The following is a 16,897-nucleotide window of genomic DNA, read 5'->3' on the forward strand; positions in this document are numbered from 1 at the left end:
GGATTCGAACCGCCGACCTTCCGATCGGCAAACCCTAAGCTCTGTGGTTTAGACCACAGCGCCACCCGCGTCCCTTCCTCAATATGCAAATTATACAAATCACATACCCTTCAACATTTCTCCGATGAAAATAGGGACATCTTAAAGGTAAAGGGATCCCTGACCATTAGGTCCAGTCGTGACCGACTCTGGGGTTGCGGCGCTCATCTCGCTTTATTGGCCATGGGAGCCGGCGTACAGCTTCTGGGTCATGTGGCCAGCATAACTGCTTCTGGCGAAACCAGAGCAGCGCACAGAAATGCCGTTTACCTTCCCGCTGGAGCGGTACCTATTTATCTACTTGCACTTTGACGTGCTTTTGAACTGCTAGGTTGGAAGGAGCAGGGACCGAGCAATGGGAGCTTACCCTGTCGCGGGGATTCGAACCTCCGACCTTCTGATCGACAAGTCCTAGGCTCTGTGGTTTAACCCACAGCAACACCCGGGTCCCTTTTAGGGACATCTTATTCCATAATACAGTGGTACCTCGGGTTAAGTACTTAATTCGTTCTGGAGGTCCGTACTTAACCTGAAACTGTTCTTAACCTGAAGCACCACTTACCGTATTTTTTGCACCATAACCCTCACTTTTTTCCTCCTAGAAAGTAAGGGGAAATGTCTGTGCGTGTTATGGAGGAAATGCCTACGGGTGGCATGCCTATGGATTTTCCTCCTCTAAAAACTACGTGCGTGTTATGGTCGGGTGCGTGTTATAGAGCGAAAAATACGGTAGCTAATGCAGCCTCCTGCTGCCGCCGCGCTGCTGGAGCACGATTTCTGTTCTCATCCTGAAGCAAAGTTCTTAACCTGAAGCACTGTTTCTGGGTTAGCGGAGTCTGTAACCTGAAGCGTCTGTAACCTGAAACATATATAACCTGAAGTGTATGTAACCTGAAGTACCACTATAATAATAGTAATTTATGCCCTGCCCATTTGACTGGGTTTTCCCATCCACTCTGGGTGGCTTCTAACAAAATTAAACATTTAAAAACTTCCCTGTACAAGGCTGCCTTTAGATGTCTTCCAAAGGTTGTATAGTTACTCATCTCCTTGGCTCGGGGGTTCTATAACTTCCTCCCAACTCTACAATTCACATTACAAGAAAGGAGATGCCGACTAAATATTCGGGGGGTAAACTTTCTGACAGTAAGAGCTGTTTGACAGTGGAACAGTCTCTCTCTGGAAGTTGTGGACTCTCCTTCCTTGGAGGTTTGTAAGCAGAGGTTAGATGGTCATCTGTCATGGATGCTTTAACCTGAGATTTCTGCATGGCAAGGGATTGAACTAGATGACACTGGGGTCCCTTCCAACTCTAAGATTCTTTGATTCTATGAAAGCTAATGCACTAAAATACATACATTAAATAGGTAAAGGTAAAGGGACCCCTGACCATTAGGTCCAGTCGTGGCCGACTCTGGGGTTGCAGCGCTCATCTCGCTTTATTGGCCGAGGGAGCCGGCGTACAGCTTCCAGGTCATGTGGCCAGCATGACTAAGCCGCTTCTGGCGAACCAGAGCAGCGCATGGAAATGCTATTTACCTTGTGCTTTTGAACTGCTAGGTGGGCAGGAGCAGGGACCGAGCAACGGGAGCTCACACCATCGTGGGGATTCGAACCGCCAACCTTCTGATCGGCAAGCCCTAGGCTCTGTGGTTTAACCCACAGCGCCACCCGCGTCCCTCATACATTAAATACATCTAGTCAAAATAGCAGAAATGCCAACGTTTTAAACAAAGTTGTCTGTTTGCAAGATTCAGGACACACCAGACACTCGCTCACCCTAAAAAAATAATGATCAGAACTGTAGTTTGATAAAGGTGCTAGAATTGTAGGTCCACGAATGGTAAATTACAGTTCACAGCAGAGGTCAGCAACCTTTTTCAGCCGTGGGCCAGTCCACCATCCCTCAGACCATGTGGTGGGCCGGACTACATTTTTTTGGGGGGGAATAGGAACGAATTCCTATGCCCCACAAATAACGCAGAGATGCATTTTAAATAAAAGGACACATTCTACTCATGTAAAAACACCAGGCAGGCCCCACAAATAACCCAGAGATGCATTTTAAATAAAAGGACACATTACAGTGGTACCTCGGGTTAAGTACTTAATTCGTTCCAGAGGTCCGTACTTAACCTGAAACTGTCCTTAACCTGAAGCACCACTTTAGCTAATGGGGCCTCCTGCTGCCGCCGCGCCACCGGAGCACGATATCTGTTCTCATCCTGAAGCAAAGTTCTTAACCTGAAGCACTATTTCTGGGTTACTGGAGACTGTAACCTGAAGTGTATGTAACCTGAAGCGTATATACCCCAAGGTACCACTGTATACTCATGTAAAAATACGCTGATTCCCAGACTGTCTACAGGCTGGATTTAGAAGGTGATTGGGCTGCATCCGGCCCCCGGGCCTTAGGTTGCCTACCCCTGGTTCACAGGATTATTGGGAGGGGTAGTATGTTTTAAATGTATGGTGTGTGTTCAGATTCATCTCGTTCACCAAAATACTATGATCTGCTCCTGGTGTTGCTATGAATCGCAGCCTTGCCTGCTCCCAAAACACTGGGCACTTTTAAAATACGCAATTAGCCGAACAAAAGCAACAGTGATCACAAGCGAATGTGGAATGTGGTTTCGTTTTGCAGTTTACAAAATCGTGACCGCAGTCCTGATTTGTGGAAACAAACGCCTTGGGATTCCAGAGGGGTGGCCCTATATTTATCTGTTGAAGGAAAAACAACAAAACCCTCCCGTTCACCTTTAAGACACGCCACTTTATTATGGCATAAACTTTTATGGACCAAAGTTGGGTCGACTGGGAAGCGGGGAGGTTTGTCAGCAGAGATACCTAAAGGTCATGGAATGAAACGCGCATATTGCTAAGCAGAGTTGAAATGAAGACAACAAGATTAGAACAGGATATAGAAACCTTACCTTGAGCTTATCGGTTGGTCTGCTTGTTTGTTTGTTTGGTGTACAGACCCACCACACAAACAAGATTATATATTTAGTTTTGCTTTTGAAAGCGGCTGCGTCATCTGTTTCGGAAAGCAACGAACCCAAAATATCAGCTGCCCCTGTATCTAAAGTTAAGGCAGATAGGTTAAACAACCTTCTGTCTAAGTCTAGCAGTGCAATTCTCAGCCTGCTTTCTCAGAAACAGGTTTTGCTCACTTCCATGGGGAAGGTTAGCTTAAATAAATGCAGACCCTCTGAGTTTCCCCATTTTCCAGGGTCGGTTCTGGATTTGCAGAAGCCGTCCCGGTTTCTGATTTGATTCCGGAATGACCCGCTTTTCCTTAGGACGCCCCTATGTTCATCAGACAAATGTTTGAAGCTATGGAGTTATCTGATCCCTGAGCCATCTGAAGGCAGCCCTGTATATAGGAAAGTTTTTTAATGTTTAATTATGGTTTTATATATGGTGGAAGCTGCCCCACTGTTTCAATAGGAAAAGCAAAGCTTGCAGACCTTATTTGTCTCTCCCTCAAAAAAGATGGCTGCCCCCAGAGTCAGGTCTGCAGTGTCTGTAGCTAATAATAATAATAAATAAGAATAAGAATACTGACAGCGGCAGCGGGGTGAGGCAAAAGGGAGGAGGAACTGAGCAAAAACGAGAATACTCTAAAATGTGAGGAGGGAAGTTAAATTCTGCTCCCCTCCCTAAGATATTTCATCTACATGAGCTTCCTTTCCAAAAAAAACCCCCAAGGAAATTGCAAAATAAAGTACTAAGTTCTACACCATGCCGTGAGCAACCTGAGGTGCTTCACATAGATTCAGCACCCAGTCATGTCATTGCTGATTTAAGCTGCAAGCGGAATAGCAATGCTGCCTCCAGATTTCTGGAACCCAAATAATATTCTGTAGCCAGGAGGGAAGTCCTGAATGTCTGTGATTGTGTGCGTGTGTGCTGAATGATGGTTTTCATTTGAACCGCAGTATGTGTGAAAGGAAAAAGGGACGCGGGTGGCGCTGTGGGTTAAACCACAGAGCCTAGGACTTGCCGATCAGAAGTTTGGTGGTTTGAATCCCCGCAACGGGGTGAGCTCCAGTTGCTCGGTCCCTGCTCCTGCCAACCTAGCAGTTCGAAAGCACGTCAAAGTGCAAGTAGATAAATAGGTACCACTCCGGCGGGAAGGTAAACGACATTACCATGCACTGCATGTGCCCTGATGTGGCTGGGGGGAGAGAAAAGATGGAGGGCGAACTGCCCCAGAAGAAAATGTGCCCCAGAAGAAAATAATTGGAAAAGCTTGCAAATACCAGATAGCCTTAGGATTTAAATACATAATGTGATGAATTAATATGTTTAATGCTGAATTGTAAAGAAAGAAAGATGTTAAGTGATTAAGTTAATTTTTTAAGAATATAGGTTTTGGAAAACTGTTAAAATGATATACACGGAAATTCAACCAGGGGGATACGAGGAAGTCACTTAACAATGTTACTAAGTTTGGTTTAAATACGGTTGAGATTTATGTTTGTTTAATTTTTTACCAACCAACAATATTTATTTATTTTACCAACCAACAATAATTATTTATATATTTTATATATTTTATATTTATATATTTTACCAACCAACAATAATTAATAGCTAAAACAAACAGTATTTATTCTGATCCGTTGTTGCCTGGCCCATAGGCTGGTGCCTGCTCTGTCCATTGGGTAATCTGGCTCTAGTGGAGATCAATCCCAGAACACCCCCCTCAGTCATTCCTTCCTTTAGTCAGAAGCAGACATGGTGTGTGGAACTGGACCAGGGGAAGAAGTGGCTCTCCTTGCCTTCTTACCCCATCTTATTCTCTAATTTTTGTATCCCATGCAAATGTCCTTCCTGAGATTCTAGCCAAGCTCAACTGGTGGTCTCAGTTACCATAATGAACCTTAGAATGAAATAGATATACCTATATATTTATCTGGAACTCCTCCAGCCAATCAGACTAACTGAGCTTGTTTCTTCCTTAGGCGAGAAGCCGGCCAGAACAAAGGGGGAAAGGCTCCCAGCTCAGGTAAGTGGAAATGCCAACTGAGTGCCCCATATTCTAGGAATGCTTCCTTTCCTTCTCCCCTACCCTCATGCCCCAGACTGGGGCTAGCATGGCAGGGAACCAGGCGCCTGCTCATGTTTCTTTTTTCTTTGCAGTGTGGGAGCCTTTCCCCAACACGTATTTTGTTCTGGCCAAATCCCTGGAGAGGCGTGGTGAACATCAGGTACGATGGCAGAGGGAACGAAGGGATCTTTGTGGAACATGTTTTGGGAGTCCTAGAAACACTCTCCCCACCTGTGGCTTCCATTCTCATGTGATGTCCTTCTTCCTCCACAGGGCTACACCTCCAGGGATGAGGCTCCAGCGCCGGCTCCCAGAATGAAGAACCGAACAACATCCCGGCGGTTCCCGGCTGTCGGCCCTCGCGGCGTGTCCCCACTGCCCCTTCTCCGTACGGGCATGGCTCCATCCCGGCCCGGTTTGGCACAGAAGCAGCAGCCAAAGTTTCCTCCCATTAAAACAGCTTCTCAGGTGAGGGAGGAGACTTTGGCTGTTGCTTCTGTGCTAGGCCGGTCGGATGCCCGTACGGTGGAGAAGTGGGGAGCCCTGATAAGATCAGGTAAGTGGAAATGCCCCTTCCCAGGTCCCCCACTCTCCTGCACCAGACTGGGGCTAGCGTGGCTGGGAGCCAGGCGCCTGATGATGTCTCTGTTTGTTTTGCAGCGAGGGAGAAGTTCAGCCGTGGAACCGCCGCATTCCTCCAGGAGGGATTGGAGCCCAGACGACGGCCTCTCGCCCCTGAGGTAATGGGACAGGGGGGAGGAGGGGGGCCCTAGGAAACACACGAGGAGGGCCTGCGGGATCAGGCCAAGGGCCCGTCTGGTCCAGCCTCCTCTTCTCCCAGGGGCCACCCAGATGCCACTGAGAAAGCAGCCAACAGGATTCGAGCCCAAGAAGCAGTGCTTCAAAGATCCCTTCTTTCTTGCAGGATCTCGATCGTGCACCGCTGTGGCTGCTGCCCAAGCCTCCCCCAAAAAGACCAGGTAAGAGGAAGGTAACCTTTGCATGGGGTGGGGAGAACACCTTTGCATGGGGCAGGGAAAAGGCTAGGGGCCTTCCTACAGGGGTTGCTTCACTACAGCTCCCATTGTCCTTGACCACTGTCCTTTCTCCCCTTCGTTTTTTATTAAAAAACCACAGCTTGAGGATTCCACAGCTTGACGAATTCCAGAGTGTTTGGATCTCAGCTGAAGGACTGTATTCCAGTTTCTGATTTTTCAGCTGCTGAAGCATTTGAAAGCTGTGATGTGATAAATAGAGGCTTTACAAATGTGAAGAGCGAACTTTTCCCTGTTCATCCTTTGGACACACCGGATAATTTTGTTGTTGTTGTTGTTGCTAAATCAAGATAAGATGAATTTTTCTACTCTGAGAAATATTCCGGGGCTGCATGCACCGCTGAAGCTGCAGATGGGATTCCAAGCAGTGAAGCTGCTCCAGCGTCTTCCTTTCCTTCCTAGTGCGAACTTGTCCCTGGATATCTGGAAAGGCAGCTGGGACTGCACTGGTTTTGAAGATATACTGAACGACCCGGCACAGAGTGAAGGAATGGGGGATCCTCATCTTTTGGTAGAACACAAACTTGGTTTCTTATAATGCGCACATCCTCTATCCTTCTGTTCATGAAAAAGTTTCTTACCTGTGTCCCTGTGGGTTCAAGTAAACCATATAAACAGTAGTTGTACAGCAGTTGTTTTGATACACACAATGTCTCACTTACCCTGATGAAAACAAGGCACATTAAATGCTTAAATATATTACTTTTGTTCTGTGTTTACTGTCAGTACAAATGTCTTGTAAGTGGGTATTTTTTTTTAAAAAATCGGGAAATATCTCTATTCAAGGCAATTACTGTTTCACATCTGCAACTGTGGAACTGTAAACATTAAAAAGTCTATAGAAAAGAGACATTTTAAATTGAATGTTCTTGTTCTTTGCCATCTATAACCCAGGTATTTGCTGTTTAATCTTTCTTTCCTTGTGCTTGATGACATGCCATCTTCTAAAAACAATGAATAAAATTTTCTATAAATGCAACAAACAAAACAAAACAAAACAAAACAAAACAAAAACCGAGCTCCCCACCGGGGCAACCCAAGCTCTGAAGAATTTAGGCTGTCTCAATTTGGGAAACGGGCCGTGGCAGCAGGGGGAGAGATCAGCTCATCAGCACACAGCCTCTAAGACTGTCCCCGGAGTGAGAAAACTCCCCAAATTAAATCCCAATAAGGAGAGAGAATTCAAAGAATTAGTGGAACAACTTTTGAAAAGTGTCTGGGAGTGAAAGAAGGGAGTCCACTCTAGAGCTGGTCAGAACCGCGTGGGGAAAATCGGACTGGAAAGAACCAGGTACAACTAAACCTTTAGTCTCAGAGTATATGGGCGTAGAAGGGATCCAAGAATTGTAGAGCTGGAAGGGACCTCAAGGGTCATCTAATCCAACCCCCTTCAATGCATGAGCCCCACGTTGGGCAAAAGATTCCTGCAATGCAGGGGGTTGGACTAGATGACCCCCATTGTACCCTCCAACTCTACCATTCTTTGATTCTCATACAAGTGCTGTGAATGGCCTGCATCTGAGGGGCTGCGATGACCCACTAAGTTGCATCCTGCAGGGATAAATGCCTCACCCTGAAGAGAGACTGCTTCCCATCACTCATTTAGAACTCTAAACCAGTGTTTCCCAACCTTTTTTGGGCAAAGGCACACTTGTTTGATGAAAAAAATCTCGAGGCACACCACCATTACAGCCCCGTGACGTCAGCGCACAGCGTCACGCCGGGAGGGACGCACGAAAGTGTAAGTTTCAATTTTTTCCCCTCCCCCTTGCCGGGGAACCTCCAAGCTTTGGGGGTGGGGGGGAGGAGGCAGCAAAGCAAGGCAGGAAGGAGAGCGCGGCTTGGCTGGGTGAGCTTTGGCAGGGGCAGGGAATGAGAGCCGCGAGGCGGGCGCTGTGGACGGAGGCGCTGCCCGCCGAGCTCGCAGGCAGCCAGGCAGGCAGACGGCGAGAGCCCCGCGCTGGGCGGCCTCTCCTCGCCGCCGCCGCCCCGCCTCTCGCCGCCCGACTCGCCCGCCTCCCTCCAGGCAACATCTCGCGGCACACCAGGCAACATCTCGCGGCACACTAGTGTGCCGCGGAACAGTGGTTGGGAAACACTGGTCTAAACAACCAGGAGCAGGAAGAAAGTAAAGACAAATCCGTTCCAGGATCTGTTTCCTTCTTCCTGCTCTGCATGGGCACCAGGGCACACTAGCCATCAGCAACAGGAGGGCATCTTCCACACATATATTTTCCAAATACACTCTAGGTGGTTAGTTCTGCCCCACTGAAGCCAGCTTGTACCTTCCCCTGTTATTGTGACTCACAATTGCTACTGTGATAGGAATTTTATGGTCTTAGATATATGGTAATGTTCATAAGTGTACCAACCAAGCACGTACATAGATCAGCACAGGAAGACCAACCTGGAACCATTTTGATTCCTAAACTGACCAAATCTTTTCTCTGCAAGGTCAAAATGGAAAAGCCTCCCCACTGTCTTTTCCTTCACAAATCCTGTCTTAAGGGCATGTCTGTGTTTGAATATGGTGTGAGCCTGTGACATGGCCAAGGAACTAAGTATTTATCATTACAAAAGACTGGCCAGGCTCCCCAGGCAATCCAATCAAGTAACCTGCCAGACAGGAGATAAACAACAACAGGAGAAAAACAACATTCAAATTTCTGTTTTATACCACCTTTTCTGTGATGTAGGTGTGATGTATCTGAGGGGTGGTCTTAGGTTACACCCCTTCTGTGATGTATGTATGATGTTTCTGGGGGTGGTCTTGATCTACAGGGTGGCAATTTCAAAAGTCTTTATAAGGCCTTGCACACCATTTTTCTGTGTCCCTCCTCCCTCCTGCAGGTGAGGGGAGCACCCTGTTGCAAGAGTTCAATAAAGGCCAAGCCTACAGGCTGCTGTTTTGCTCCAAGTAATCCTGGTTGGTGTCTTTGTTTTTGTCCAAGGAAGCCCTCGGATTTTTCCGTTAACACAACCTTCACACACTAAAAGCATTTACTGTATTTTTCGCTCTATAGGACGCACCTCTTGTGAGATCTTGCAGAGCTGTGTGTGTTCCTGTGAGATCTCACGCGAACATCCCCTGGCTCCTAGCACGCCAAGAAGGCCTTGCCCAGTGAGCAAGGCAGAAATACTGAAAGCTCTTTCAATGCCAGGAAAATCTTCCGTGCGTTTAATGTCAGCAATTTTGACCAGGCAGCCTGCAACCGTGCAAAGTTGAAATTGCACAAGATAAATGCACATAAAACTGTATGTGTATCGTACTGTATTGTTTTTATGTTTTTCAGACGATAAAATTGGGCATTCTTTTTTTATAATGCTACCTACAAAAGAAATTAACAAATTTGCAAATAACATCAGTGTTCTTGCAGATCTCAGAATCATTTTGCACTGTGAAGCTTATTATTATTTAATTAAGATGCTTCATGTTTTGCTTAACTGGGGTTGTAGAATAAATGACCTAATAGGCTTCTATGTGCCCCATTATAAACTGCTGCCGCCATCTATTGGCCACAAATGAAAACAACCACCCAGTTTAGGCAGCTGTGCTTATTCACCAGGAAAAAATTCCAAAAGCCTCAAAGGAGTAATATATATTTTTTTTAAAAAAAGTTTTGTTAGTTTTACAATTTAATATTCCACACACTTATCATATAAAAAATAATAATAAAATAATCCAAATATCGCCCCCCACTCTATGACTTCCAGTTCCGGTTCTTTAAATATTTGCTACTTCTGCTTAATTTATTTTTCCTTATTTTTGTTAAATTTTTAGTTAAATGCTCCTAGGTTCTTATATATTTTTATACCATATTATCTTTCCAATTATGTCTTACATTTAATTAATTTCCAAATTGTTTTTTCTTAATCTTTACATTTGTTTTCTTACTTGTAAGTGTTTACTCAAACCCTGCGAATGAGTCCATTTCTTTACAGCCTTTCTGTACATACAGCATAAACGGTTCCCAATCTTTTTTTAAAGTCTCTATTGCCATTGTCTCTAAGTCTCCCCATAAGTTTTGCCATTTCTGCGTACTCCATAGGTTTAGCTTGCCATTCTTCTTTCGTGAGTAATATATTTCTAAAGACCAACAGAAATGTCATGCAAAGCCATAATCATCACAATTATAACAAATAAAGGCTTGACCTATCTTGCTTTGCATGTCATGAGTCTATCTCATATATTAGTTTCACCTTTTATGTTGAATTACTTGAATAAATGAACTTTTCCACAATATTCTAATTTTTCAAGTTTCACCTGTAGTAATTGCCGTAATAATAAAATACTGTGGTTTATGTACTGGGGAAAACATGATAGTGCCACAAAAGAAAGATGTCTGCATCATGTGAGTTTAACAATGCTGTCAGAGCTGCTTCCAGATCCTAGCTCACAGAGGATCACGCTAGCCAGCGGTCACTTGTAAAAGTCTTTATTGAGTAACAGTTTCCATTCTCAAGCTGCTGCGCGCAGCTCTACGTCTTAAGGGTTAGACCGGCGAAGCTCTGTCTGAGTCTCCGCCCCCTGTGCACCAGCTTACTAACCTAGCCTTACTCCACCTTTTCCGCCTGACCGTTCTTCTCTGGGTCCCTCTGCCCCCCGTGGTCTCTTCCTTCCGGGATTCTTCTGACGCTGACCCCCCGGACCCTCCTGTCTCCTTGCGCCGGGTTTTAGGACCTGGCTCCCTTTCCGGGCTGCTTACTGCGCCACCTTCCTGTGCATTTGAACTTGGCGCGCGCGCCCAACCTTCCACTTTCCGCCTGACCATTTCTTCGCTCCCCGATGGAGGTGTGGCCACTCCTGACTCGTGCCCTCCCTCCTGTTGCGAGCTGCCAGCGCTTGATACCTGGCGCCCTTCCTCTCCCCTGCTCTCTGTTGGTGACGCTGGTCCCGATTTCCAACTGCTCCCCTCTGAGCCCCCTCTGGACCCTTCTTCCTGGGGTGTCCCCCTAGGCTCCCCCCTTGCCCTGGCCACTGGCGCTCCTTTCTGTGAATCTTCTGATTCACTGGAAAGACTCGGAGATCTCGGGTCGTCGTCATCACTCATCTTTTCTTCTGCCTCCTCCCCCTCGCTCTCTGTTTCCTCCCTTGCCCTTGCCTCTGCTCCTGAAGCCCTGACAAATGCAGTTATTATGTTTAAAGAAAATGTTGTCTACTGCAGCCATTCCCATGCGTAAAATCTCAGATTTAGTGGGAAAAGATAGTGGGAGAAACCTTCCATTAGGGTCACAGTGTATCTGATCAATCTCCGGGCTCTTCAGCACTGATCTCACAAATCCACATTTCTCTTTTGAATGATTGGTTCCTGCAACGAGGAAGGCATTTACAGTTTTGAAATTCCAGGCCAGGGGTCAGCAACCTTTTTCAGCCGTGGGCCGGTCCACTGTCCCTCAGACCATTTTGGGGGGAAAAAATGAACGAATTCCTATGCCCCACAAATAACCCAGAGATGCATTTTAAATAAAAGGACACATTCTACTCATGTAAAAACATGCTGATTCCCGGACTGTCTGCAGGCTGGATTTAGAAGGCGATTGGGCCACATCCGGCCCACGGGCCTTAGGTTGCCTACCCCTGTTCCAGGCTATGCCTGCTGTTAAGTTGTGGGTGAACGTATCAGATGACACAGTGATTCTTCGAACAGCTCTTGTTTATTCACAGGCCAGAACAGAACTGAACTGAAGGGTTCAGCCGGCCTGCTTATATAGAGCTCCACTAGAACGCAACAGTAACCACTTTCTGTAACTATCCAATCACTGAACATCACTTTCAATCCCTTATTTGCATATGTGGAGTGAAAACTATCTACAGTATCCCCCTGCTGGCCCAGGGTGAGAACTTCAGTACATAACACCCGCAACATATTTAGATGGTAGATATGCCAAAATATCTGTAAATTGTTATTCATGTACAGCATCTGTAGCCAGAGAGAAGTGGGAAACACAGTGTGACATGATTGTGGGCACAGATGAGGTAGGCGCTGAATTTTGGGAAACCTGATGTAACTCCAAAACCGTGGCATGCCAAACTCATATCGCATGGCACGAGGCAATGTGATCCTTTTAGGAAAACTTTCTGCACTACGGTCAGGTGAAAAACAGGTTTGAGCTCCAGGAGAACCAAGGTGTCAACAGGACAGTGGAAATGCCATGTGGTTCATACCACAAAAACGCAGGAAAACGCAAGTTGCAAGGTGGTTTTTGAGATGGTGCGGATAAGCAGTCATTCGCCACTCTTCACTCATCCTTCCCCGCTGGTGTCAATGCCCCGAATTAACAAGGGTTGTCCATAGAGGGTGCTTTCAGATTGTGACTATTTTCAAGTGGCATTCAATCACATACCAACAAAATGAGGGTGTGCAATTATAGATGATTGTAGTATTGTGTGACAAACCCACTTCCTCCAGAGTCTGGATTTCGTATACCATGGGAAGCGCAGAGGAAAGTGTGGAGATAACACTTGCTTTGATGCAACAACATCTAACCTCCCCGCAAACAGATGCTCAGTTGGTGGCCAACGTAGTCTAATCTCCTTGCCAACAAATCAGGATGGAAATGCAATAAACAGGTCATCTGGAAGCTCCCAGAAATGCTTGCTAGGAGCTGGAAAAAAAACAGAACAGTGCAAAACATCTTACTTCTGAATAAACAAACATAGGATGTGACTTGATAAACTGCACTAACCACTGATGGTTCATTGAGATAATGGTTCATTACGATAATTTTCAGTTCTTTTAAATGTCTGGAATGTAAGTTACACCTACCCAAGTGTGTGAGGGCCACGAGGAGGCAAAAAGAGGCAATTAGAGAAACAGAATGAGTTTTCAAGCTAACAAGAAGCTGGCAGGAAATAGCTTGAGGTTGTTGCAAGGGTTTGTTGTTTTTTGGGGGGAGATGGAGGCTGTCTACTCACTGTTAGAATTCCTGCTCCGTGATTGCAGTCATGGGATTGTTGTCTTTCACATGACGGTGTATGTTTTGACTCCACAGAGTGGGAAGTGACGGAGACAGGATGTTGGTGTTACTGTGTTCCTTGAAGTGGGACTATTGTCCTTTGTTCTTTGCTCTCTGATGCTAGAGAGAGAGGGAGCCATGCTGCAGTGCTCCGTGTGTGTTTAGATGTAAATAAAGTAGATTAGCCAAAATGCCGAGTTGCTGACGTCTGTCACACAAAATGTGCAGACTCTATGGATCCCTAAGTGTGCCGGTGTTGGTTGACATCAGTCGCTGTGATGTTTGGGCTGAAGAGAGCTAATGAAGCTCCCGAACGATCGACCAGGAGGGAGAGAACATGCCAGTCGGGCATGTGTCTCTACCAGGGTCCTACTCAAGTGTAGGCTGAACTCCTGACACTCACCCTATACCTTTAAAAGCACTTTGAAGCATGTTCTTTCCCTCAAAGAACTCTGGGAACTGTAGTTTAGTTAGTGTTGCTGGGAAATTGTAACTCTGTGAAGGGTAAACTACAGTGCCCAGAATTCTCTGGGAAATAAGAATGCGTTTCAAATGAGCTTTAAAGCTATAGCGTGCACATCACTGAGGCTGCTTTCAAACTAGCACAACCTGTTTGCCACCTGCTTTACCTATATACTTATAAATAAATAGCTGTTGCTGAAAAGAGAACCCGAATGAATCACCACCGGTATATTTCTCCCCTCCAAGAAACTGACGCTCTAAACCTGCCCCGGAAATTCAGGGAAATGGGAAACCTAAAACAGGGCAATGGCCTTGGTCTGCTCCCAAGGGGTTATTTGGGAACGTATTTCCAGTTTCCAACTCATCGCCCTTTTGCATAGTGCAGTTAATTATGAAAAAAAACTGGTTCGAAGGATGAATAATACAGTAGGCTGATAAGCACTCAATTCTAAATCCTCAAGGGCATTCTGGGTGCTGTTTTTCAAAATGCCAGTTTGCAGCGCCTAGTTCGTGCCAGCGGTGTGGCCCTGCCTCTCGTAATTATTAGTACAGATTTTGCCTCGCATCCACGGGATGTAATAATTCTGACAGCTGTGGCACATTTTTTCGGGTAGCGTGTTTTCACAGAGTCAGCTGCATTTACTTTTCGGTGCCACACCTCATGACGTGATTGCAAGTGTAGTGGAAAACGGCAGTAGGCGTGTGGGGTGGGGCTTTCTCACACTTCAAGTTCTTAATGGTGCTGCTTCAAGCACCCAAACGTTACACACACCCCATTCACAACAAAGCTGAAGCTCAGGAAAGCAGGCATCTTCTGGCTATCCGAATTAATGAAAAGTGGCGAGGCGGGGGAACTCCTTTCAATGAAATAGCTGTCATTCTCACACCTGAACCACCCCCCTTGCACTTTTTGGGGAAGAAAATAATTACTGTATTTTTCGCTCTATAAGACGCACCAAACCACAAGACACACCTAGCTTTTGGAGGACGAAAATAATATTCTGAATCTCAGAAGCCAGAACAGCAAGAGGGATCACTAAGCAGTGAAAACAGCAATCCCTCTTGCTGTTCTGGCCTCTGGGATAGCTGTGCAGCCTGCATTCGCTCCATAAGACGCGCACACATTTCCCCTTACTTTTTAGGAGGGAAAAAGTGAGTCTTATAGAGCAAAAAATACGGTAATTGGGCAAGGCTTTCCTGTGAAATAGCATTTTTGCTTTTTTAAAAGTGTCTCCCTCTTTCCTTCCGTATCGCTTTTTTGGGACGTGAGTGGTGCTGTGGTCTAAACCATTGAGCCTAGGGCTTGCCAATCGGAAAGTCGGCGGTTCAAATCCCTGCAACAGGATGAGCTCCCGTTGCTCGGTCCCAGCTCCTGCCAACCTAGCAGTTCGAAAGCACGTCAAAGTCCAAGTAGATAAATAGGTACCGCTGTGGTGGGAAGGTAAACGACGTTTCTGTGCACTGCTCTAGTTTTGCCAGAAGCGGCTTAGTCATGCTGGCCATATGACCTGGAAAAACTGTCTGCGGACAAACGGCAGCTCCCTCAGTCTGTAAAGCGAAATGAGCGCCGCAACCCCAGAGTCGTTCACGACTGGACTTAACTGTCAGGGGTCCTTTACCTTTCCCCCCTGTGAAATAGCATTTTTGCTTTTTTAAAAAAGTCTCTCTTTCCTTCCATATAGCTTTAGTCAGATCACATGAAGTGTTGTTGGAGGGTATGGAGATAAGTAACTACAGTGGTACCTCGGGTTAAGTATTTAATTTGTTCCGGAGGTCTGTTCTTAATCTGAAACTGTTCTTAACCTGAAGCACCACTTTAGCTAATGGGGCCTCCTGCTGTTGCCGCGCCGCCGGAGCACGATTTCTGTTCTCATCCTGAAGCAAAGTTCTTAACCTGAGGTACTATTTCTGGGTTAGCGGAGTCTGTAACCTGAAGCGTATGTAACCTGAAGCGTATGTAACCCGAGGTACCACTGTATGCAACCTTTAGAAGACATCTGAAGGCAGCCCTCTATAGTGGAGTTTTATAATGTTTAATGTTTTATTATGTTTTTATACAGTATATGTTCAAAGCTGCCCAGAGTGACTGGGGAAACCTAGGCAGATGGGCAGGGTATAAATAAGAAATGTTGGAAGGTATGCTTTTACACCCTTCTTGGATATTAATTGCTATGGATGGTAGCCTCACCGCCAATGAAACGGATTCAGCCTAGCTTGTGTGTTGACACCAAGCAATTTGCATAAAGTGACTATTGTTTTCACTGTAAACCTGGGTATTTTAAAGTGTGCCCTTGAAACTGTGTAATGTATGAAAAACGCATGAGAACTAATTTGTGTGTTTTTCAATGTATACAGTACAGTGGTACCTCTGGTTACATACGCTTCAGGTTACACACTCCGCTAACCCAGAAATAGTGCTTCAGGTTAAGAACTTTGCTTCAGGATGAGAACAGAAATCATGCTCTGGCGGTGCAGCAGCAGCAGGAGGCCCCATTAGCTAAAGTGGTGCTTCAGGTTAAGAACAGTTTCAGGTTAAGTACGGACCTCCAGAACGAATTAAGTACTTAACCCCAGGTACCAATGTATATCACACACGCGTTCACTATTTAGGGAACCAGGATAAGGCATGGCTCCTAACTGAGCAAAGTTTCATAGCAAACACAGGTTTTGCCACAATAAAGATATTATTATTATTATTATTAAATTAATGCATGTGGAAAATGTCTTCTGGGAGTGGAGAAGCACATTTTAGGCACTGGAATGTCTTCACTCCAAAGGTTTGCTCAGGTAAGAGGGATTAAAATATTTTCACTCATCCTACTCTTGCTGTAGTAACTGGATATTTCATTTACAGTGGGAGGAGAATGGGCCTGATGCTGAAAATCCTGTCCTGCTTCTTCAAGAAAGACAATGGTGTAACTGCATTCTGGTTGCTTCTCTTGTTAGGAAATACTGATGGTAAAGAACAGGTTTTCACAGCCGAAAGAAATGCCAGAGCTTAATCTCTTCTTTCCTTCCAACTCACTTTTAAGGAAGCTGGCGTATTCTAGCAAGTGAGCTAAGGTTGCTTGATAAGGTTGGGATTCCTACTATAGCTACTTTGGAATAACTCTAAGGTAGATAAATAGGTACCGCTCCGGCGGGAAGGTAAATGGTGTTTCCGTGCGCTGCTCTGGTTCGCCAGAAGCGGCTTAGTCATGCTGGCCACATCACCCGGAAAAACTGTTTGAGGACAAACGCCGGCTCCCTCGGCCAGTAAAGCGAGATGAGCACGCAACCCCAGAGTCATTCACGGCTGGACTGAACTGTCAGGGGTCCTTTACCTTTT

General features: G+C 45.8%; 1 protein-coding gene and 1 long non-coding RNA gene across 2 annotated transcripts in view; one reads left to right on the forward strand and one right to left on the reverse strand.

Moving 5' to 3' along the window:
* LOC308571492 overlaps positions 1-16,897 on the reverse strand; it is a 116,865-nt gene that overhangs the window by 71,664 nt on the left and 28,304 nt on the right. The gene's annotated exons all lie outside the window — the stretch shown is intronic.
* Positions 5,106-6,513, forward strand: LOC308571320 (uncharacterized protein). The gene is made up of 5 exons (XM_081166958.1): positions 5,106-5,255; positions 5,369-5,651; positions 5,756-5,835; positions 6,021-6,075; positions 6,233-6,513. Exons 1-5 carry the CDS (start codon positions 5,121-5,123, stop codon positions 6,235-6,237), a joined length of 558 nt encoding a protein of 185 aa, XP_081023084.1. The 5' UTR covers positions 5,106-5,120; the 3' UTR covers positions 6,238-6,513.

The sequence above is a fragment of the Podarcis bocagei genome (genome assembly GCF_964188305.1).
Source record: "Podarcis bocagei genome assembly, chromosome: 13".
NCBI lineage: Eukaryota > Metazoa > Chordata > Lepidosauria > Squamata > Lacertidae > Podarcis > Podarcis bocagei.

What these genes read in the sequence shown, in the direction of transcription:
- LOC308571320 (XM_081166958.1), top strand. Translation starts at nt 5,121, where the DNA reads ATGCCCCAGACTGGGGCTAGCATGGCAGGGAACCAGGCGCCTGCTCAT. An exon ending in AGAGGCGTGGTGAACATCAG is followed by an intron (nt 5,256 to 5,368) that starts GTACGATGGCAG and finishes CTTCCTCCACAG; the next exon opens with GGCTACACCTCCAGGGATGA. An exon ending in GACGGCCTCTCGCCCCTGAG is followed by an intron (nt 5,836 to 6,020) that starts GTAATGGGACAG and finishes TCTTTCTTGCAG; the next exon opens with GATCTCGATCGTGCACCGCT.